The 23,791-nt window shown below is 41.2% G+C and overlaps 1 protein-coding gene across 1 annotated transcript in view; it reads left to right on the top strand.

Annotated features, from left to right (window-relative positions):
- The window catches only part of LOC117551975 (protein disulfide-isomerase A5-like), a gene marked incomplete at its 5' end in the record, with an annotated part of 56,307 nt that extends 33,502 nt beyond the window's left edge, over positions 1-22,805 (top strand). Inside the window, 3 exon segments of the mRNA XM_034225082.1 lie at positions 665-735; positions 18,723-18,857; positions 20,805-22,805. Of these exon segments, the coding sequence (XP_034080973.1) occupies positions 665-735; positions 18,723-18,857; positions 20,805-20,876 (278 nt within the window).
- Positions 22,806-23,791: the final 986 nt, after the last annotated feature.

The following is a 23,791-nucleotide window of genomic DNA, read 5'->3' as shown; positions in this document are numbered from 1 at the left end:
TTTGTTCTGTTTTTAATTCTCTCAACTCAGACGTTATTTCTGCTTTTTTAAACTGTAGTATGTGCTCATGTGTTTCAGTGTTGGTGTATACAACTACTGTTTGAATCTGATAATGAAAGGCAGGTTTTCCTATCAATACAATCGCTAAACAGAGATTTTGAGACTCAGATTAGATTATATATGTTTACAGGTAACTAACGTGCATTATTGCCTGTTCAAGACGTAAAGCTAGATATAGTGTAAATGTGTCGTGTTAAGATGTATGTTAAAGGTGGGGTAGGTGATTCACTTCAGAAACACTTTTTGTTATATTCCATGGAATGCTCTTAACATCCCGATAGCAATGAATAAATTAAATGCTTTGACAATAAATACATCAAAAAAACTTCATCTGTGGAAGCCATGGCGCTGTAAAAAGCACGACCAATCATCTGAGCCGGCCCGGCTAAAGTAACTGGATGGCCTACCTGCCTGTCAGCCTTCCATCTGGGCACAAACTTATCTCGTGCCCTCATTGGTCATGTGTGTGTTGGAGGAGGGGCTATGTGAGGAAGTCTGAAGGAAGGGGCAGATTTATTTCGGTTGTGTATTTTCAAATTCTAGCGCACTCGAGCCGGTTTCTCCATTCTACCTTTAACATCCCCTCTCTCTGTTGTTTCTTCAGGGTGTCCTCACTGTAAAAACTCTGTTCCCCACTTCACCACGGCAGCAGAGCTCTTCAAAGAGGACAGAAAGGTAAGCGGTGCTTTTTTAACATCAACACACTAGGGGTGTAACGGTTCACAAACATTTCGGTTCGGTACGTACCTCGGTTTTTAGGTCACGGTTCGGTTCGGTACGTTTTCGGTACAGCAGAAAAAATTATCACAAAACATAACTTTTTTTTTTTTAAATTATTATTAAACTGTGAATAATGTATTCACTCAAATAAATACAAAATAAAATAAACATTAAGGTGCAGCATTTCGATGAACTGAAATAATCTGTATTTGAACTTTACTGTACTAGTACTCACAAAACATAAACTATTAGTTTTGGGTTTTTAATTATTATTAAACTGAATATTCAATCAAATAAATACAAAATAAAATAAACATTAAGGTGCAGCTTTTCGATGAACTGAAATAATCTGTATTTGAACTGTACTGTACTAGCACCTAAGCAGCCAGTTTGACATTAGGACTTGCTTGTTATTGTATTTTCATGTTGTTTAAAGAAAGATGAACTTGTCCACATTGCTTGCCGAAAGGGCAGATCTGCTGGCACTAACAATGTCTCCTGCTGTGGAGAACACCCTCTCGCTAGGGACAGAGGTAGCAGATACAGCCAGGTAGCGCTTTGCTACCATGGCAACATAAGGATATTTGGCGTTTGTAATAGCTTTGGCTCGGTCTGAACTCTCTGCGAGTGGTGGAGGCTTAAATGCTAGTGGGAGTTGGGTTTGCACTTCAGTCTTTTTACTTTTGGTACCGGTGATATTCACGTTCGGGTGATGTCCTTTTCAATGAGTGTGCAAGTTTGATGTATTGCCAGCCGCGTAGCCAATTTTAGTTGAACAATGCCGACAAACAGCTTTGGTTCGGTCCACCTGTCTTTGCCCGTCATCCTTGTACGTAACTGCGAAACCAAAATGTTCCCAAACCGGAGACTTCAATGATGCTGGAGGATTTTCAGCTCAACTTTATCTGCATTCGCCATTTCCTCAAATTACTGACTACATTTGAACGTATCCCTGTGACCAGCTCTCATAGTATGCCTCTCGTCCAATTAAATGACTTGGTCGCTCTATGACGCGTTGAACCCAATGTGAGCAAATTACTCTGAATGCTGCGACGCAGCACCTGAGATTACTTACCAAGTATAATAATTCCGAATAATTTCGGTACGTGTACCGTTACACCCTTACAACACACACATATACACCCCGTAGTGGTGTGACACTTTAAAATAAAGAAAACAGTTCTCTGTCATGACCCACGGTGAGATGAATATTGATTTCATCTCTGTGTGTGTTCAGTGAAATGCTAGAGCTTAGCTGTGTTTAACTTAGCTTAGCACAAAGACTCTGTGAAGACTGAAAATACACGCGCTCCAATTATTCCATGCTGTCGTACTCGAGTTTCCTCCCTGAAGCACTTCTTTGAGTTAGTTTAGTTATATTCTGCCTTTAACAACCAACACATCACACAGAAGAAAACCAAAGTAAAAGACACATTCAATCCAGCTTGGCATGCAGAAACTAAACACCTCTTAGAAGTAACATGGAAGAAAAGCATATTACACGAACACGGTGCATAAGATTGCACGATAACAGAAAGTTTAATATAACATATTTCCATAGTGGCTCTAGAAGGTCTCAAATGCTTTCAACAACACAGACTGCTGGGCCTCTGCTGCAATACAGACTCACACTGTTTGACAGCCTAACACTATTTTAAAGGGGACCTATCATGCAAAATGCACTTTTTGATGTCTTTTATACATAAATGTGTCCCCGGTGTGTCAGGGAACTCACGCAGCGTCAGAAAATAAAACCCTCTCTCTTTTCCTCCGTACCCAAATCTCTAAAAACGGATGAACAACGGAGCTGATCCAGATTTGCGTCCGATATGACGTAATATCTGAAATGTGGACCCACGGCCCAATCAGAAACGTTGCTATCAGAAACAATGCCAGACTGTTTTGGACGTAATATGGTCGGTGTTTACATTAGCATCGCTAACACTCAGAGCTAACCTGTACTGGAGAGCATGTGTGTGAAGAAGCAGGAAGTAAAAAGGAACTCATCTTGTGGTATAACCGGCAAGAGAGAAATCCTTTGAGCTCCAAACTGTTTCAGAGAGAATCCTTGATAATCCATGATATGGCGTTTCATCACGGCAGCATTTAGTTTAGACGGTAGCTGCCGGGTCCCGCATGAGCTCAGACCCCTCCTTTTTATTTTATCAATTTTATTTATTTTTTAAAAGCTTTATCCCAAATCAGCACTTTTGAAACAGGAAGTGAAATAGAGGGATATGAGGCATGGCTAGAATGGGTGATCTGTTTGGTGTTTTGAGCAAAACACTTCATAGACATGTTTTTTATATATTTTTATCTGAGACCTATGCTGTTGCCTAGAAATAGCATGATAGGTGACCTTTAAATAAGACGTTAGATAGTCATGAAAGATCTCCAATCATATCCTGACTGTTCCTAGAAAGCGCCTTGTTTTCCGTTTCTACTTGTGTTATGTGCACAAAATGCTCTGTGTCAATGAGACAAGGAAAATCAATATGATCCTGTGAGGAGAAAGAAAACAAGAATCGGCATCTCGTGATCATTATCTATAGGGTGTTTTGAATCCTTATTAAATGCAGTCAAATTGGATTGAAATTCCTAAATGTCAGGACCGGTTACAAACAATTATTTTATATAGTTTTCTAGGCACACATGCACTTTTTGTGTCATAGGTTTCAATGAAATTAGCGGTTGAGCTGCTTTATGCATGTCCCCTTTAAACCGGGATGTCTTGCAAACTCCTAACTAAAACGTTTGTCATACAGTTATGAGTTATTTCACCGTAATATTTGAGGTCTCTGACCAAAAAAAATTTTTATTGGATAACTCACAGGCTAGTTTATATTTATTTATTATGCTCTCTGCTCGACTGCTTTAACTAACTTTGTGTTATTGTACCTTGATTCTTCTTTTGGGGATTTCCCTTTCCTGTACTGTGTTATAAAGGTTTTGGGCATGTCATCCGCAAAGGCTAAAATTCCCAAATTCCCTCCATTGAACATAATGAAATCACTATAGCCGCTTTTACACCAAGTACTTTGCCGTACTTCGTGCCGGCACTTAGTTCCCAGCACTTAGTTCCCAGCACTTAGTACCCCCATGGAACTAAGTACAGATCGCCTTCACACCGGAATAAGTTCCTGAGGGAAGATTACGCAAATGAGCCGCTGACGTCACTTCTTCTGCTTCTGCTTTGGGTTTACTGGCAGGCCGCAAACAACTTCACGGCGTATACTGCCACCCGGAGTCCCCGGCCGGAAGTCCCCGGAGCTGGGGACTGGCTTCAGTAGAAGCTGCTGGGACTTCGGGTGGCAGTATACGCCGTGAAGTTGTTTGCGGCCTGCCAGTAAACCCAAAGCAGAAGCAGAAGAAGTGACGTCAGCGGCTCATTTGCGTAATCTTCCCTCAGGGAACTTATTCCGGTGTGAACGCGATCGGCTCTTAGTTCCATGGGGGAACTAATTGCTCGGAACTAAGTACGGCAAAGTACTTGGTGTGAACGCGGCTATTGAAGGAGATAGGCTAAGGGGCGGGATATCTCTAAGCTGGTTGACCAATCACAACAGAGCCTGCCAGCTAACCAATCATAGCAGACTGGGCTCTGGTTTCAGACAGAGGGTGAAAAGAGGTGCTGCAGCACAGGCAGTATGAGAAAAGTAAAGAGCTTTTTGAACATTAAAGCATGGAGACATGTCCCAGGAGAGACAGAAAATACAAAAATGAGGCAGGCAGTATATAAAAGCTGTTGATAGGAGTTTGAACACTTTTCTAAACTCCTCACATTCTCCTCCAGTCTTCTGCACTCCTGGAGCTTCAGGTGATTCCTGGAGCTTCAGGTGATTCCTGAAGACACATTCCTCCATCCTCTTCTCCCTTTCACTTTCTCTGCTGCAGGGCTCAGTGTTTCCAAAACCTCATTACTGTAACTGTGACTCACTCACACAAAGAAAAAAAAAACAGTTGCGTGTCTAGAAATACTTTGAGCTCGGATATATCATCTCAAAGTGACACTTTAAAAAGCACCATCATATTGTTGCTTTTAAGTTTTATTGAATTGCTTAATGCACATTGTTTTCTCACAGAGCTCAGGCAATACTGCTCTCTCATTTGTTTGGAATTCTTCACAATGATTGCCAGATGGTGAGAAACAGTGACGTATTCCCAATAACTTAGTCATCCATTTCTCTGAGGCAATCCTTTGTAACAATTCTTCAAAACAATACACTTTTTTAAATGATTGTACAACTCTGAGCCCTTCAGTTGCAACTTCAGGAACTTCAACATGCCTTTCTTTATTCCATCATTCTTAGAGTACCCATAGAAATAATGACGACTACAGTATGGGACCCACGATAAAGATATGTTCTCTCTACACAGGGAGAAATAACAGTAATTAGATCAACTGTAAAACATGTTTGACTCATTAACTGGGACACAAACAAGCATAAGCTTCCATATGTCCTTAATGGAGTTCCATTTTTTTAAAACTGCCATTAAGAAACACAAGCGTTTAAAGAGGCCCTATTATGCTTTTTGGGGGTTCTCCCTCTCTTGTAGTGTGTTCCATAGGTTTTAGTGCATGTAAATGGTCTGTAGAGGCTAAAATCCCTGTGTTCCCTCGACTGGACTCCTTTGTTTACTTTCATAATAAGTGACATCACTATTTAACACTCACGCTCCTATTAGCTAGCGCTCCAGCAGGAGAGGACTCTTTAAAGTAGAGACACTACATACTGATATACACCTGAACATCAGCAGGAGAGGACTCTTTAAAGTAGAGACACTACATACTGATATACACCTGAACATCAGCAGGAGAGGACTCTTTAAAGTAGAGACACTACATACTGATATACACCTGAACATCAGCAGGGAGAGGACTCTTTAAAGTAGAGACACTACATACTGATATACACCTGAACATCAGCAGGAGAGGACTCTTTAAAGTAGAGACACTACATACTGATATACACCTGAACATCATCAGGAGAGGACTATTAAAAGTAGAGACACTACATACTGATATACACCTGAACATCAGCAGGAGAGGACTCTTTAAAGTAGAGACACTACATACTGATATACACCTGAACATCAGCAGGAGAGGACTCTTTAAAGTAGAGACAACTACTGATATACACCTGAACATCAGCAGGAGAGGACTCTTTAAAGTAGAGACACTACATACTGATATACACCTGAACATCAGCAGGAGAGGACTCTTTAAAGTAGAGACACTACATACTGATATAAACCTGAACATCAGCAGGAGAGGACTCTTTAAAGTGGAGACACTACATACTGATATACACCTGAACATCAGCAGGAGAGGACTCTTTAAAGTAAGAGACACTACATACTGATATACACCTGAACATCAGCAGGAGAGGACTCTTTAAAGTAGAGACACTACATACTGATATACACCTGAACATCAGCAGGAGATGACTCTTTAAAGTAGAGACACTACTGATATACACCTGAACATCAGCAGGAGAGGACTCTTTAAAGTGGAGACACTACATACTGATATACACCTGAACATCAGCAGGAGAGGACTCTTTAAAGTAGAGACACTACATACTGATATACACCTGAACATCAGCAGGAGAGAACTCTTTAAAGTGGAGACACTACATACTGATATACACCTGAACATCAGCAGGAGAGGACTCTTTAAAGTAGAGACACTACATACTGATTTAAACCTGAACATCAGCAGGAGAGGACTCTTTAAAGTGGAGACACTACATACTGATATACACCTGAACATCAGCAGGAGAGGACTCTTTAAAGTAGAGACACTACATACTGATATACACCTGAACATCAGCAGGAGAGGACTCTTTAAAGTAGAGACACTACATACTGATATACACCTGAACATCAGCAGGAGAGGACTCTTTAAAGTAGAGACACTACATACTGATATACACCTGAACATCAGCAGGAGAGGACTCTTTAAAGTAGAGACACTACATACTGATATACACCTGAACATCATCAGGAGAGGACTATTTAAAGTAGAGACACTACATACTGATATACACCTGAACATCAGCAGGAGAGGACTCTTTAAAGTGGAGACACTACATACTGATATACACCTGAACATCAGCAGGAGAGGACTCTTTAAAGTAGAGACACTACTGATATACACCTGAACATCAGCAGGAGAGGACTCTTTAAAGTAGAGACACTACATACTGATATACACCTGAACATCAGCAGGAGAGGACTCTTTAAAGTAGAGACACTACTGATATACACCTGAACATCAGCAGGAGAGGACTCTTTAAAGTAGAGACACTACATACTGATATACACCTGAACATCAGCAGGAGAGGACTCTTTAAAGTAGAGACACTACATACTGATATAAACCTGAACATCAGCAGGAGAGGACTCTTTAAAGTGGAGACACTACATACTGATATACACCTGAACATCAGCAGGAGAGGACTCTTTAAAGTAGAGACACTACATACTGATATACACCTGAACATCAGCAGGAGAGGACTCTTTAAAGTAGAGACACTACCTACTGATATAAACCTGAACATCAGCAGGAGAGGACTCTTTAAAGTGGAGACACTACATTCTGATATACACCTGAACATCAGCAGGAGAGGACTCTTTAAAGTGGAGATACTACATACTGATATACACCTGAACATCAGCAGGAGAGGACTCTTTAAAGTAGAGACACTACATACTGATATACACCTGACCATCAGCAGGAGAGGACTCTTTAAAGTAGAGACACTACTGATATACACCTGAACATCAGCAGGAGAGGACTCTTTAAAGTAGAGACACTACATACTGATATTCACCTGAACATCAGCAGGAGAGGACTCTTTAAAGTAGAGACACTACTGATATACACCTGAACATCAGCAGGAGAGGACTCTTTAAAGTAGCGACACTACATACTGATATACACCTGAACATCAGCAGGAGATGACTCTTTAAAGTAGAGACACTACTGATATACACCTGAACATCAGCAGGAGAGGACTCTTTAAAGTAGAGACACTACTGATATACACCTGAACATCAGCAGGAGAGGACTCTTTAAAGTGGAGACACTACATACTGATATACACCTGAACATCAGCAGGAGAGGACTCTTTAAAGTAGAGACACTACATACTGATATACACCTGAACATCAGCAGGAGAGAACTCTTTAAAGTGGAGACACTACATACTGATATACACCTGAACATCAGCAGGAGAGGACTCTTTAAAGTAGAGACACTACATACTGATTTAAACCTGAACATCAGCAGGAGAGGACTCTTTAAAGTGGAGACACTACATACTGATATACACCTGAACATCAGCAGGAGAGGACTCTTTAAAGTAGAGACACTACATACTGATATACACCTGAACATCAGCAGGAGAGAACTCTTTAAAGTGGAGACACTACATACTGATATACACCTGAACATCAGCAGGAGAGGACTCTTTAAAGTAGAGACACTACATACTGATATAAACCTGAACATCAGCAGGAGAGGACTCTTTAAAGTGGAGACACTACATTCTGATATACACCTGAACATCAGCAGGAGAGGACTCTTTAAAGTGGAGATACTACATACTGATATACACCTGAACATCAGCAGGAGAGGACTCTTTAAAGTAGAGACACTACATACTGATATACACCTGACCATCAGCAGGAGAGGACTCTTTAAAGTAGAGACACTACTGATATACACCTGAACATCAGCAGGAGAGGACTCTTTAAAGTAGAGACACTACATACTGATATTCACCTGAACATCAGCAGGAGAGGACTCTTTAAAGTAGAGACACTACTGATATACACCTGAACATCAGCAGGAGAGGACTCTTTAAAGTAGAGACACTACATACTGATATACACCTGAACATCAGCAGGAGATGACTCTTTAAAGTAGAGACACTACTGATATACACCTGAACATCAGCAGGAGAGGACTCTTTAAAGTAGAGACACTACTGATATACACCTGAACATCAGCAGGAGAGGACTCTTTAAAGTGGAGACACTACATACTGATATACACCTGAACATCAGCAGGAGAGGACTCTTTAAAGTAGAGACACTACATACTGATATACACCTGAACATCAGCAGGAGAGAACTCTTTAAAGTGGAGACACTACATACTGATATACACCTGAACATCAGCAGGAGAGGACTCTTTAAAGTAGAGACACTACATACTGATTTAAACCTGAACATCAGCAGGAGAGGACTCTTTAAAGTGGAGACACTACATACTGATATACACCTGAACATCAGCAGGAGAGGACTCTTTAAAGTAGAGACACTACATACTGATATACACCTGAACATCAGCAGGAGAGAACTCTTTAAAGTGGAGACACTACATACTGATATACACCTGAACATCAGCAGGAGAGGACTCTTTAAAGTAGAGACACTACATACTGATATACACCTGGGCATCAGCAGGAGAGGACTCTTTAAAGTAGAGACACTACATACTGATATACACCTGGGCATCAGCAGGAGAGGACTCTTTAAAGTAGAGACACTACATACTGATATACATCTGAACATCAGCAGGAGAGGACTCTTTAAAGTAGAGACACTACATACTGAGATACACCTGGGCATCAGCAGGAGAGGACTCTTTAAAGTAGAGACACTACATACTGATATACACCTGAACATCAGCAGGAGAGGACTCTTTAAAGTAGAGACACTACATACTGATATACACCTGAACATCAGCAAGAGAGGACTCTTTAAAGTAGAGACACTACATACTGAGATACACATGGAAGTGAGCATAATATGTCCTCTTCAAGACCCATACTACCTCATGGAAGAATATTGACTTTATTCTTTAAGAGAAAACTGTCAGAACAGTCAGAAATGTATTTTTTAAACATCCAGTATCTTCCGGCCACAACAGCTTGAGGCCCTTTGGCACAGTCCCTAGCTTTGGTGTTTGGATCTGTGTGTTGATTCTTCCACTAGATGCTAAACCCCTCATACCTGAGAAGGTTACATATATGCAGAACTTTAAGATGTCTGCTCTCCCATTGTCCCTCCAGCGGCCAGCGGAGGTGTGAGCTTGTGTTTGAACAGGAGTAAATCTTGAGAACTGGACATGTGTTTACTCGGCAGTCGTCTCTATAAAGCCGAGCCCCAGTGAGTCGTCCGGCCGCTGCTGATCACACTCTATTAGCTGCCCTCGCCTCATTTACCAAAGACAAACACAAGCTTAGCTCCTGCTTTGAAGACACAAACAATTAAAACTCCACATTCTGTATGTCAGCGGGGGAGCTGTTTGTGTTTTCCCCACATTTCTAATCAATAGCAGGAGAACATTGGCTGGAAGTGATGTTTCCTGAAGCTGTGTGTTGCCACTGTACTGAGAACTATTTTTTATGGATTTGACCAAAATGACCTGCCTTTACCGCTGATATCGTAAAGTTAATGTCCTGAACAGAGATATACTGACCATGACCGTGGCGCTAATTACATTTCTTTCCCCTCCTCGACCTAAATCAAAGCCATGTAGTATTTAGCGGTGTGTTTTCTACCTATATTTCTATTTTGCACACAATGCAGCTAAACATCGCACAATTACACACCATATTATATTGAGCCTTGTACTACCTTAACACCGCCCCTTTGAAAACAATGAATGTTTAATGCGACTTCATTTTACACAAGAAGAGGTGTAAACACAAACAAATAGTCCCTTTCCCTGAACTGATATTGCTGGTATTAAAGATTAATTTGGGTCTTCTTTTTAATTATCATCATCATTAAACACTTCCTATTAGTAAAACATCATATTAAGATGACTAATTCAGAGGTCAGTGGGATCAATGCACTACAGGTTTGTACTGCTGGGTAATGACTGACTATTGCAGACATTTCTTTAGTTTCTACTTCCAAATCTAGTGTTTAACTTTTGTTTTTAAGAGTGTGGTGTTGTTGCTTTTATAACTAACATCAATGATGGCCAGAGCTACAACAATTGGCCCATTAATGTAATAAAAAGTCATAACTATCCACCTCAACATGGGAGCATCTCCACAGGAGTTGTATACAATAAAACATATTTATACAGTACAACCCATTTCATTCGGGTTTTAAAGTTGTTTAAAGAGAGTAAAACCCATCCAATAAACAATAGAGAGGCGAAGTCCCGCCCATCTACTTCCGACCCATGGGACCTTATTTCGGGAAAATTATGTATTGAAGTCAATGGAGAGAGAAAACTTATCTTTCGATCCCGTTTGAATTGTGCCACGAATTACACATATGATGTTTGTCAATCTTAAAAAAAAAAGTCACAGTTTGTCGTAAAACTGTTGAAATATAAGACTATGAAAAATACGCCACTAGAAAGACTACAAATCCCAGAGTCCCCGGTCCCGCATGCTGGCTCTTACGGAACCGACTAACTCCCCTTGTGTGTGTGTACAGCTCTCAACGTGCCCAGACTTGCAGTGATTTTCACCTCTTTTAATACTTTCCGCCTCATTCTGAAGGAAAGAAGTGAGACGGTGCGAGACGGGAGATAATAATAATACATTTGATTTATATAGCACACTTTAAAGACAAACGTCATCTCAAGGTGCTTCACAAAGCTATAAGGAAAAATAAGTAAAAAGATATCTAAAGGAGCATATTAAATAAAAAATGGCAATATAAAAAAAAAAAAAAAAAGGTTAAGAGCATTTATAAATAAATAAAGTAAAGGACAGTCAGTAAAATACGGTGTGGATCAGGCGGGTCTTGAGGCATTTCCTAAAAACTGAGAGTGATGCCGGGGCCCGTATGTTCTCTGGAAGCTGATCAGACGTGGACCCAGGGAGGAGAAAGCACGGTTTCCCATGGTGACCAGTTTTGTCCGCGGAACAGCCAGGAGATTGGAGCTGTCTGACCTGAGTGTGCGTGAGGTATGGGAATGTTTGCTGGTTAGCAGTTCCTGTAGGTGGGGCCAGTGTGGTTGATGGCGTTGAAGACCATTATGAGGACTTTGTAGTTAATCCGGTGTGTTACAGGGAGCCAGTGGAGTGAGTGAAGGATGGGGGTGATGTGCTCTGATTTGCGTGTTTTTGTGAGATGTAGTTCATTGAGCGGTTTCACACAAAAAAAAGTGTTACTTCACAGTTTTACGACACATTTTAATTTTGTTAACTTGCAAAATTATCTTTTAAAGGTGGGGTAGGTAAGTTTGAGAAACCGGCTCGAGATACACTTTTTGTTATATTCCATGGAATGCTCTTAACATCCCGATAGCAATGAATATCTGAAGTGCTTTGACAAAAAATCTATTAAAAAATGTCATCTGTGGAAGCCGTGGCGCTGTAAAAAGCACGACCAATCATCTGAGCCGGCCCGGCTAAAGTAACTGGACGGCCTACCTGCCTGTCAGCCTTCCATCTGGGCACAAACTTATCTCGTGCCCTCATTGGTCATGTGCGCGTTCGTGTGTGTTGGAGGAGGGGCTCTGTAAAGAAGTGGCAGATTTTTTCCGGTTGTGTATTTTCAAATTCTAGCGCACTCGAGCTGGTTTCTCCAAAATTACCTACCCCACCTTTAAATTGACAAACATCATATGTGTAATTCGTGGCACAATTCAAACGGGATCAAAAGATAATCTTTCTCTCTCCATTGACTTCAATACATACTTTTTCCAAAATAAGGTCCCATGGAGCTCCCCCGGAAAGGGAGGGACTTCGCCTCTCTATTAGTTTGAGCTAATCTAAATAAAAAATGGCATTAAGATAACTAACATCATAGTACATTATATTGATGTTATATATCAGTACTCAAGTAGTTGTGTGGGTAAACAAACCATACACATAACTATTACAGATCAAATAATATTGTGTAATCACATTGAAAAACATCCAAGGATTGAATGAATTATATATTTATTCTGTTTACTTTTGGATGATAAGATCTGTGTTGTATTTTGAAAGCAGTGCTGAGTTCCCGCCTCAGTCTGCTTTCTCTTCTCCTCTCTTTTAATTGAGCTCGATGGGGCCCGTACGGCTAGTTCAATATGTGTTTAGTACGAGGGTTAAGTAATCAAAATAAAAGGGAGATTATTCCTCATTCTTTGATTCACTTTAGTAGCAGACTTGCAGACTATCTTGGGGAAGTGTGAGTTCATCAGAGCTGTGTGATTACTGCTCCGCTCTGCAGTGACACTGATGGATTGAGAGCGAGCCACATCTCCTCTGAAGCCGGATCAATGAAATGATGTGGGGCTGCTGTCGCCTGAAGATCGATCAGGGATTGAATCTGCTGCAGAGCTCTGAAGAACAACGACTGTACGGCTTCATTTTCTCCTGTCGATTCACAGGAACTCTGACTGATGCCACACAGGGAGCAGCAGTCTTTATTAGGACCCCTGTTAGCATTAGCATGAGCATTGGCTAATAATGCTGGGGTCTACACACACACACACACAGTCACACTCAGACACACATAGACAGAGACAGACACGCACACACACACACATAGACAGACACACTCAGACACACACACACACATAGACAGATAGACACACACAGACAGACACACTCAGACACACACACATAGACAGACACACACACACATACACACACAGGCACACACACACAGACAGACAGACACACTCAGAAACACACACATAGACAGACACACACACACATACACACACAGACAGACAGACACACACACACCGACAGACACACTCAGACACACACAGACAGACACACACACATACACACACAGGCACACACACACAGACAGACACACACAGACGCACACACACACACACTCAGACACACACAGACGCACACAGACACACACACAGACCCACACACACAGACACACACAGACGCACACATACAGACACACACACAGTCACACTCAGACACACACACACATAGACAGACAGACACACACACAGGCACACACACACAGACAGACAGACACACTCAGACACACACACATGCACACAGAAACACTCAGACACACACACGGACGGACACACAGACGGACACACAGACGCACACACACAGAAACACATAGATGGACAGACACACACACACATACAGACACAGACACACACACACACACACACACACACACACACACACACACACACACACACACACACACACACAGTCTCAAAGATACATAAAACAGAAGAAAACACAGCTCATCACTAAATTCAATTAGCAATTCAATATAAAGTGAAAACAAAATTGATCATCCTATTTTAAGCCAAATATAAATTATACAGATACTTGTGCATACTCACAGACACAGTTCAATTATTCTTTATGGTACAGAAATAATTTTATAGCAAATTCTTGAAATGTACTTTGGGAATATTCCGGAAACTATTGCATGTCATGTTTCAATTCAAGGCTTTATTGTAATTAGTGCATAGGTACAGTGTAGATATGGCAATGAAACACTTGGGACACAGGCTCCTCCAATAGTGTAACATATATAGGAGAAATAAAATAGTGCAAGTAAATACAAATAAAATAGAAATAGTGAAAGAAGAGTCTATATACAAGTCAAAGGAATATGATATATTAGATGAATATATCATATTCGGAGGCGTGTGGCTAGGGATGGGTACCGAGCCCCGGTATTAAACGGGCCCCTGGGCTGAATTATTAAAGACCGTGGTGCCGTTAAGCTCTGACGTTATCAGTCTTTTTATCGGCACTGGAGACATTTAAAAAATATATGTCATGTGTATTATTGCTACATAAACATTATATTGCAGTTTTAGTGTCGCCAACTCCGTTTCTAATACGCAATAAGACTGCAAAATGCGTCAATGATTATTTTTAGTATTTTCGATCTTTCCAATCCAGTCGAGAGATCTCTCCCCCCCGCCTGCTTGGGAGGGGGCGGGGCAGTTTACACACACGCAGCTGCTACATGCAGCAACACACACACACGGAGGAGATGGCGGAGAGAACGCGCTCCAAGGTGTGGTTAAACTTTACCCGTCTCGATGTGGACAATGCTCGTTACCAAAAGCGCAATAAGAGTTTAGCATGTGAGGGCGGTAACACGAGCAGTTTGTCTAAACATTTATCAAAAGTGCTCCACATCCAGACGGAGGAATGCACCGGGTTGGACTGTCTTTCTAGCAGCTCTGTAGCCCCATCCACGAGTAACGTTTCCACGGTGTTATGTATGCTAGCAGCAACACGGAGTTAGCTACATTATACAAACACGGGTTAATGATTAGAGGAAACTGAGTTATTTATTTTGTTAAAGTTTCAACTATTCTGTTTACAGATTATTTAATACGATTTGTTAAAGCATTGTTTCTTTTGATGTGAAATATTATTTATTTTATTTAAATAAAAATAAATGTTAGTTTTGTTCACAATTTGTTTAGTTAGTTTACCTTGTTTTTTTCTCCAAAAGAACCGGTAAGAGTATCCGTTAAAAAACCGGACCGATAAGCGGTATCGATAAAAGTAGTAGTACCGTTAAAACCTTAACGATACCCATCCCTACGTGTGGCGCAGTGCATAGTGTGCTGATCTTCAAATCACTGGATAGCAAGTTCGAGTCCCACTGCAGTCAGCATGTCGTTGTGTCCCTGACTCTTCACCCCAAATTGCTCAATCGTCCACAGTATTGAGTTTGTAAGTCGCTTTGGATAAAAGCGTCTAACATGTAATAAATAATTAGCAAAATGCAAACGGATGAATGTTTATGGATGTTCTTTAAAAGGTGCAGATGTTTAATAGTCTTATGGCCTGTGGAATGAAACTCCCTGAGTCTGGAGGTGTTAGACCTGATATGTTGAGCATACTGCTATGTGACGTCAGTCCAGCCTGATGGCAGTTACATTACGTCTCTCGTTGCAGCTGCTTCTGCTGCCCAAAGTGTTCTGTGTGTTTCTCAAAATAACTCTGAGGTCGTCAAACACAGACGTGAACTGCCCAGCTGCATGAATAATAGGATGATTTCAGGCAGTGTTGTCAGCTAAAATTCTGTTGACTACTTTGCTTTTTGTAAAGGTGAGACACCTCGGTCCTGCTGAATATGCTCTCTCGCTCGCAGCATTTCCCAGAATCCTTGTATAGGCTGTGTCTTCCTCATGGTGTGCAGAAGACTTAATTCCCTCACTTTGTGCTCACAGCTGCTGAGGCAGACAAAGCCACCGCTCAACAACAATGTGCTCATCCAACACTATGTTAGCGCTGATGCAGAAACTCAACCTTCGTGGGGAACAGGCACTTGTATTTTGTAATTATGACAAGAAGTGTTGAGCGTCGCTTCACGGTTTCTCGCACACAGAAAAGTGTCCGATGTGTTTCCCTTCCGCTGCAGATCTGTCGTTTCCACATCCAGCTCGAGCAGAGAGGTGGACGGGAAACATTATTTGACGGTGACAAGTTCAATGAGCGGCAGAGAGGGAGACATTTGAGCTGTCCAAAAGGACTCTGAGCTGAGTATCACTGCGATGGCATTTACGCCTCATCGGGGCGGTTTGTCACTAATCGATGCAAAAGCCCTGGAACAGAAATCTCCTTCGATGTTTTTTGGTCGGAGTGATTGTTGTGGGATTCTTTTTGTTCCCCCCACCAGCCAGCCGAACAGAAACGCTTCTGTCTCTTCACTGAAACCTGGAGAGAGAAACTAGACGTCTACATTTGGAAAAATGCGTATAGTGTATGAGAAGCCTGCTTATTGCCACAAGGCTGAAAACATGAACTTGTCGTCGTAGATGTTAATTTTACAGTTGGTTATTAATGAGCTTTCTATTACCATTTTCCTGTGATGTCCTACGTACTTTTTCCTGGTTTTGTTTGTTTGTAGCCTTTATTTAACCAGCTGAAGCCCCTTGAGATCAAAAGATCTCTTTTTCAAGGGTGACCTGCAGGACATTGGTTACACATGTAACATAAAAACAACAGAACAGCAATAAGGATGACATACAACATAATGTACAGGGTACAGTTTACAAACTCTATTTACAGTGACAGGTACCATGAGTATCAAACAGCATGTCACCCAGCTGAGTTTCAAAGTGATGCAGGGGAACCAAAGTGCTCAGTTTTAAACATGTTTGCAGACTGTTCCAATTTAGTGGAGCTGCACAACTAAAAGCTTTCTTCCCTAAGATAGTCCTAGCACTTGGCACATTTAATAAAACAACATCATGAGATCTCAGGCAATACGTACTTTCAATTCGTCCAGAGAGCAGATATAAAAAGATAGTTTACCCAACATGGCTTTATAGATGAACATGTACCAATGACTGAGCCTCCGTACAGTTATGGCGCGTTTCCACTGCAGGCCTCGCTCGGCCTCGCTCGGTTTGGTTAGGCCTTATTAGGCCCGGCTCACTTTAATGCTGCGCTTCCATTACAGTTTAGGAACTGGGGCAGTTACTATAGTAACGCAGTGTAGGCGGAGCCGTGACGTCATCTTCAATGAGAGCCCCAGAAAAACAACACAGCCGTTAGCTGTTAGCACTCAAGCTCACAGCTCCTCGTATCTGTTCAGAAACTAGACAAAAGTTAAACAAGTACAAACCACAGACTGCCTGTGTCATGGAGAATACAGTCGCTGGTTTATTTATGTCTGTATAGGCCGTTGTTGTGAGTGTGGACGGTTGGAGCATATATAACGTTAGCTTAGCCAAGCTCCATTTAGAAAACAGGCATTTTAAAAGGGTTTTTCGCCTGCCGTCTGTCTGCAGACTTGTCAAAGCATTAATTCATGGTTTTTACTAACCGGTATCAGTATGTTGTTACTTCGGCATCATTTAGAAACGTGTATTACAATTAAATCACGGTCAAATATGTTCATTTTGTTGTAGTTGTAGCGACTTTCTCTCTAGTTTAGCATACTCAGCCCGACTCAGCCTGGTTGTTCCTGGCCCTAGAACCACGATTTTATGGGGCCAGAAAAACTGTGAATTAGGACCAGCTAGCCGGTACTAGGCCAAGTGGAAACGCAACCAAAAACGGGCCCCGCACGGCTCGGCACGCTTAAAGCGAGCTACCTGCTGCAGTGGAAACGCGCCATTAGTGAAGGCAGACCTGCCTTGGCATACAGTAACAAATCTCAGGGCACTGTGATAGGCGGCATCTAACTTCTCCAGGCAATGGGCAGGTGCATTCATATAGATCAGATCACCATAGTCCAGCACAGGTCAAAAGGTCACAGTGATTAGCCTTTTCCTGGCTTCAAGCGAGAAACAGGACTGAAAAAGAAACCTAGTCTAACCCTCAGCTTTCTAAGCAGAATAATGACCTGAAGTTTGATCAACAGTTATATCAAAGGTATTTGCTTCTGAGTGCTGATGAGAACCAAAACTATAGAAAATGTCAGCTGTGGATTTAAATCATTGTGACGGAACAATAAAACAATCTTTTTATAACCCTTTCCAAAGGTTGCACAAAGACAAGGGTGTCCTCTTTAATATCCACAGACGGGACAATGAGTACGCGGGTTATTAATCTACATTTCAATATTATACACTCTTCCTCAAACGTAGATTAAATACTTACTACAGCACTTTGGAACTTCCTTATAATAAACTTGCATTCTAGGGTTTCTGGAACATGCTCTCCAAGCCGAGAGAAAATGGCACATGAGACTCTGGTAATTACATGAACTGAGTCGTAGATCTTTTATAATTGAATTTCCTTTAAACTCATCTCCTCTGATAATTCTGCAAGAGACCTTATTATTCTTTTTGGGGTTTCCCTATACTGTAATGTGTAATATAGGTTTTTGTACACGTCTGAAATGCCTCCTTTGTTTACTTCCTGAACATAGTGACATCACTATGTGAAACTTGTGCAAAATAAAGATATGAACATGAGCAGAATACTGCATGTCATCTTTCAGTGATTTCTCTGTTATGTATATTGCACTGACAGTTACTGCTCTGTTGTCCTCAGATTGTGTACGCGGCTGTAGACTGCACGCGAGGACAGAACAACGAGCTCTGTAAGCAGGAGGGAGTGGAGGGATACCCGACATTTAACCACTACAACTACGGCAAGTTTGTGGAAAAATACAACGGCGATCGTGGGGTAAGTAGTGCAACACGTCTCACCTCATTCTCTCTTTGCTGGTACTTACCGTCTCAGACACTTTACCAAGAATCCCATTTTCTTCTTGTTTAAAAAAATGAAGCTATTTCATACAAAAAACCTATAATTGTTTTTGCTTAAAGGGGACCTATCATGCAAAATGAACTTTTTGATCTCTTTTATACATACACATGTGTCCACGGTGTGTCGGGGAACTCACGCAGCGTCAGAAAATAAAACCCTCTCTTTTCCTCCGTACCCAAATATTTTTAAAACGGGGGAACAACGAGCGGATACAGATTTGCTGCCAATATGACGTCAAATCGGCGGCGGACCCACAGAAAGTTGCTATCAGAAACAATGCCTAACGTGTTTTGGATGTAATCTCGTCTTTGTTTACATTAGCATCGCTAACACTCAGAGCTAACCTGTACTGGAGAGCATGTGTGTGAAGAAGCAGGAAGTAAAAAGGAACTCACCTTGTGGTATAACCGGCAAGAGAGAAAGCCTTTGAGCTCCAGACTGTTTCAGAGAGAATCCTTGATGTGGTTTAGAACAGGATGGCGTTTTATCACAGCAGAATTTAACTTTATCTCCGGTAGAATTCTGATTAGCTCCGCCTCCTCTTTTTTTTTTTTTTTCAAGCTAAGGACCCAAGATCTGCGTTTCTCTAGCAGCTGGAATAGAGGGATATGAGGGATTTCTAAAATGCATGATCTGTTTGTATTTTGAGAAAAACACATCATAGACATGTTTATATATTTGTATATATCTGAGACCCATAATATATGCCTAAAAATAGCCTGATAGTTGACCTTTAAGAAAATGAATTGCATACATAGGCACCTAAACCAAGGACTTCCCCAAAGCATAATCAAACAAACAATTTTGCCTTTTTATCATTTCTAGAATCATTGAGAGACTGTTAGTTTAAACAGTCAGTTGGCGTTATCCTGCAGTTTCAGTGGGTTAATAATTGAAATGCTAATGATATCAATTGGTGTACTGTAAAAATGCCTTAACCCATCTTTCAAAAGTATTAATACTAAGACATTAGAAATAGAATGGAATATTTTGTCCAAATACCTTTTCCATTAAAGGTGGGATAGGTAATTCACTTCAGAAACACTTTTTGTTATATTCCATGGAATGCTCTTAACATCCCGATAGCAATGAATATCTGAAGTGATTTGACAATAAAATGTCATCTCTGGAAGCCGTGGCGCTGTAAAAAGCACGACCAATCATCTGAGCCGGCCCGGCTAAAGTAACTGGATGGCCTACCTGCCTGTCAGCCTTCCATCTGTGCACAAACTTACCTCGTGCCCTCATTGGTCATGTGCACGTTTGTGTGTGTTGGAGGAGGGGCTCTGTGAGGAAGTCTGAAGGAAGGGGCAGATTTTTTTTCAAATTCTAGCGCACTCGAGCTGGTTCCTCCATTCTTACCTACCCTACCTTTAACTGTCATAGTTTGTTTGCAGCCAGAAGCACATGCACCAATGTTGTAGTTTTTTCTTCAAGTTTGGTACAATTGGGAAGTTGGTCTTAAATTCAATTGTGAGTGGAATAAAAAAAGTCCTAAATCTTAATTTTCTTGAGCTGTAGGACCCCTGGAAATGATGGGATTCAAGGCTTTAACTGTCATGTTGTCATAGCTACAGTGTAGTTATGACAATGAAAATAGGTCCCTGGCTCCTCCAACAGAGCAACACAATAAAACAGATAATAGTGCAAGAAAATACAATTGAATATAATCGACATGCAGAATAGTCTATATACAAGTAATTGGAATATTTATATAAGTTGCAAACAGATGAATGTTATGGATGCAACTTATATATATCAATATTCCAATGATAGACTATTCTGCACAATTTCTATTAAATTCTATGTATTTGTTGAAAGTGTGAAGAGATTTCTAACCTCTCTGTTCCTCTCTCTCCACAGGAGGCGGGCTTCATCAATTTCATGCGCAGCCTCCGAGGACGTGACCAGGTGAAGAGGAAGGAGGAGCTCTGAGGGGGGGGGGGGGAGCAGGGTGGAGGAGTTGCACTGCACAGTTTGTCATTGCACTGTGACCCTTGACCCTGACAGGGGCCCAATCAGCACTAACGTGGGAGACTTGATGACCTCAGCTATTTTTTGATACCGTAGTGATCACGTTTGTAATAAATCCAACAGGGAACCTGCAGTGAGTGAGACTCCTTTTTCACGGAGGGGCGGGAAATACACGTGTTTTGCCCCAAACACTGTGACTACATTATGTGAAAAACTATACCGTATACTTTATCTATGCAATACTGGTGGTGGGCATCAATAGTGAAAGGTGGAGACTGCACAGGGGTCTGAAAACAGTCCCATCTACCCCCCTCTGTCTCTAGAAATAGAAACACACCCTGTTTGTTCCAAGATTTCCAAGTGTCACGTCCAGAGCCATTCAGAATATTGCTTTATCGCAGATTAGACGATAAATAACGGCATTTAACACCTAAGAAAAGCACATGGTGTACGGTGAAATGTGCTGTTGTAGTAAAGAGGCACTGTAGCTATGAAGTAGTTTTAAATCTTAGCCAAAGGGTACATATTCTGAATGGTTCCAGGCTTTTGTTTGGCTTTTTCATTTAGTTTTTCTAAAAACTGTGGCCTTAAAGATATACAAAAAAAAAATGCTGGATTTGCAGAATGATCAAACGAAGGGGATCAGACGCCTGGTGCCGTGACGCTCCTTCGGGTTATGGACCAGAGAAGAAAACAACAAGAACATGAAAAGCCAAATATTCTTGTCCTTTATTTTCATGGTTTCCAAATGTGTGGGATTCAGCGAGGCTCATTTACACACAATATGTGTCTCAAGATTGCATGTTGATGGTAAACAGTCCAGCACATGAATCTTCCACAGAAATAATAATTCTCACAATCCTCTCTGCATTCAGGGAGACGCTGGAATCATTCAGACCACTGGTTTACACTTTGGGCATTCAGGGTTTTTTGTTTTTAAGGGTACATGTCTGTTTTATTCCCACGCTTTCCTGACACTTTCTGCAGAACTGAACAACGACAAAATGACAATTCGGATCTGTGTTATCCTCCAATCCCTTGGCTTGAAATTCCTCGCCGTCAGTTAGCTGGACCGTGCTTAACGTCGTAATTCAATGGATGAATTTGTTTGTCATCCCAGGATTGTAAAGTCTCCAGACCCCCTCCCACTTTGGCAGCATAACACCATCATCATTACTTTGTGTGTTTTCAACCCCCACGCTTCGGCTACTATAAATATTTAATCTGTAGCTGAACTTGTGTTTTATTATTCAAGACTTTCGGTTTCTTTCATTATGAATAAGGTTCTCAGGGATAGCGAAACACAATTAAAGGGAACTAGTTTGTTTGTAATTTTGCATTCCAGCTGAATAACGTCGAGCCCACCAAATGAAATCTTGTTTACATTTGAACCCCAAGTTAAAACAATCCTGTGCTATGACAACATGTTGGAGAAGACATATTTGCAGTAGATGTTACTGAATCATTTCATCTTCATGGTGATTTTGAATGAACTCATTCCAAGTGAGACTGTTTAAATGTTCTGGCTGGCACCAAACACGTTTCTGTGTTCAGTGTGACTATTATTAATATTTCATGGCATGTTGGAGCATTTCGTAAGAGCGCTTCACACAGTTGGGTGTTAACATATTGATATCATGAGGTGTTCATTCTCCTCTGGAGGGAGAAATGCTTTCCTTTGTTTGCTGTTTTTGTTAAGGAGCCTCTGTCCCACATCGGTGGAATAATAGAAAGACCCAAAGTGACCCATGTTGTTTGGGAATGTATCACAATAATGCCAAGAAGTCATGGTTTCCTTTGTTGATTGTCTGTGCCAATATGTACAATGTTTCCCCCTTGCAGCAAGGACCTTGCGAGATAAAAAATCAATAAAGTAAAACATTTCCAAAATACTTGTCACTTATTTTTCTACAACATTCACATTGTTAGTTTTCTTAGACATATAAGGGGTGTTGTTCAAATGGTTATTATGTATACAACTGTTGGATCAGTTGGCATGAAATGAGGTGCACACATTCATGTTTCCAACTGGATGAAATGTAACGACTGATTCTCCTTGAGATCTATCTAGTTCTTCCAGTACTTTGTTTTTAACCTGCAGAAATAACGGCCTCCCTACTTTGCGATGATTGCTAATTCAATGTTTGCTATGATAGTGAACATGGTTTCCATCAGTAGGTCAATGTCATTACAAACTCATTTGCACGCAACATTTAGCGCTCTGTCTTTTAACCTCTTTCCTTCTCTTACGCTTTTTTGCTTTTCTCTACTGGGGACAGTTTAGAAATATCTATCTAAAAAGGTCCAAACAAACTGTTCAAGTCTGTTCACATTTATTTCCCCCATGAACTTGTCTTTAAACACGGCCGGAGCCCATACTGTGTTCCCGTTAGTGTTTACTTTTTCCCATTTTCCTCACTGGGGAAAGTTTAGCCATCATGAATCCAAATATATTTAAAAAAAATGTGTATTCAAAAAGTATCCATGGTGTTTTCTGATGGATGAAGACAAGTGTTTGTTGTCCAGAGCTGACGTTAAATTGACTTCTTTCTGCAGATTGATATGACTACATTGCAGTCAGACAACTCACGTGTTTCTTTATATGTTTATTAGAAGCAGCATATAGTTGAGTTTGGCGTCTAGGCTCGGGCCTCATCACCCCACAGATATACATAGCACGATGAGTGATGATTAAATAACTAACCCCCAAAGCCTACAGGTGGAAGCTGGGGTGGTGGTGGGGCAGCGAGCAGCAGCGACGTAGAGGTAGCTGCAGCAATAGCAGCTGCAAGCAATGCATGGAGAGAGATCTGCAGGTTAAATAGAGCGGCACATTAAGGAGACTCTGTTTGGTTGGTTGTAGAGTGGCAAGGGGC

Source organism: Gymnodraco acuticeps, unplaced genomic scaffold, assembly GCF_902827175.1.
Source record: "Gymnodraco acuticeps unplaced genomic scaffold, fGymAcu1.1, whole genome shotgun sequence".
Classification (NCBI taxonomy): domain Eukaryota; kingdom Metazoa; phylum Chordata; class Actinopteri; order Perciformes; family Bathydraconidae; genus Gymnodraco; species Gymnodraco acuticeps.
This window is presented reverse-complemented; position numbering and strand designations above follow the sequence as displayed.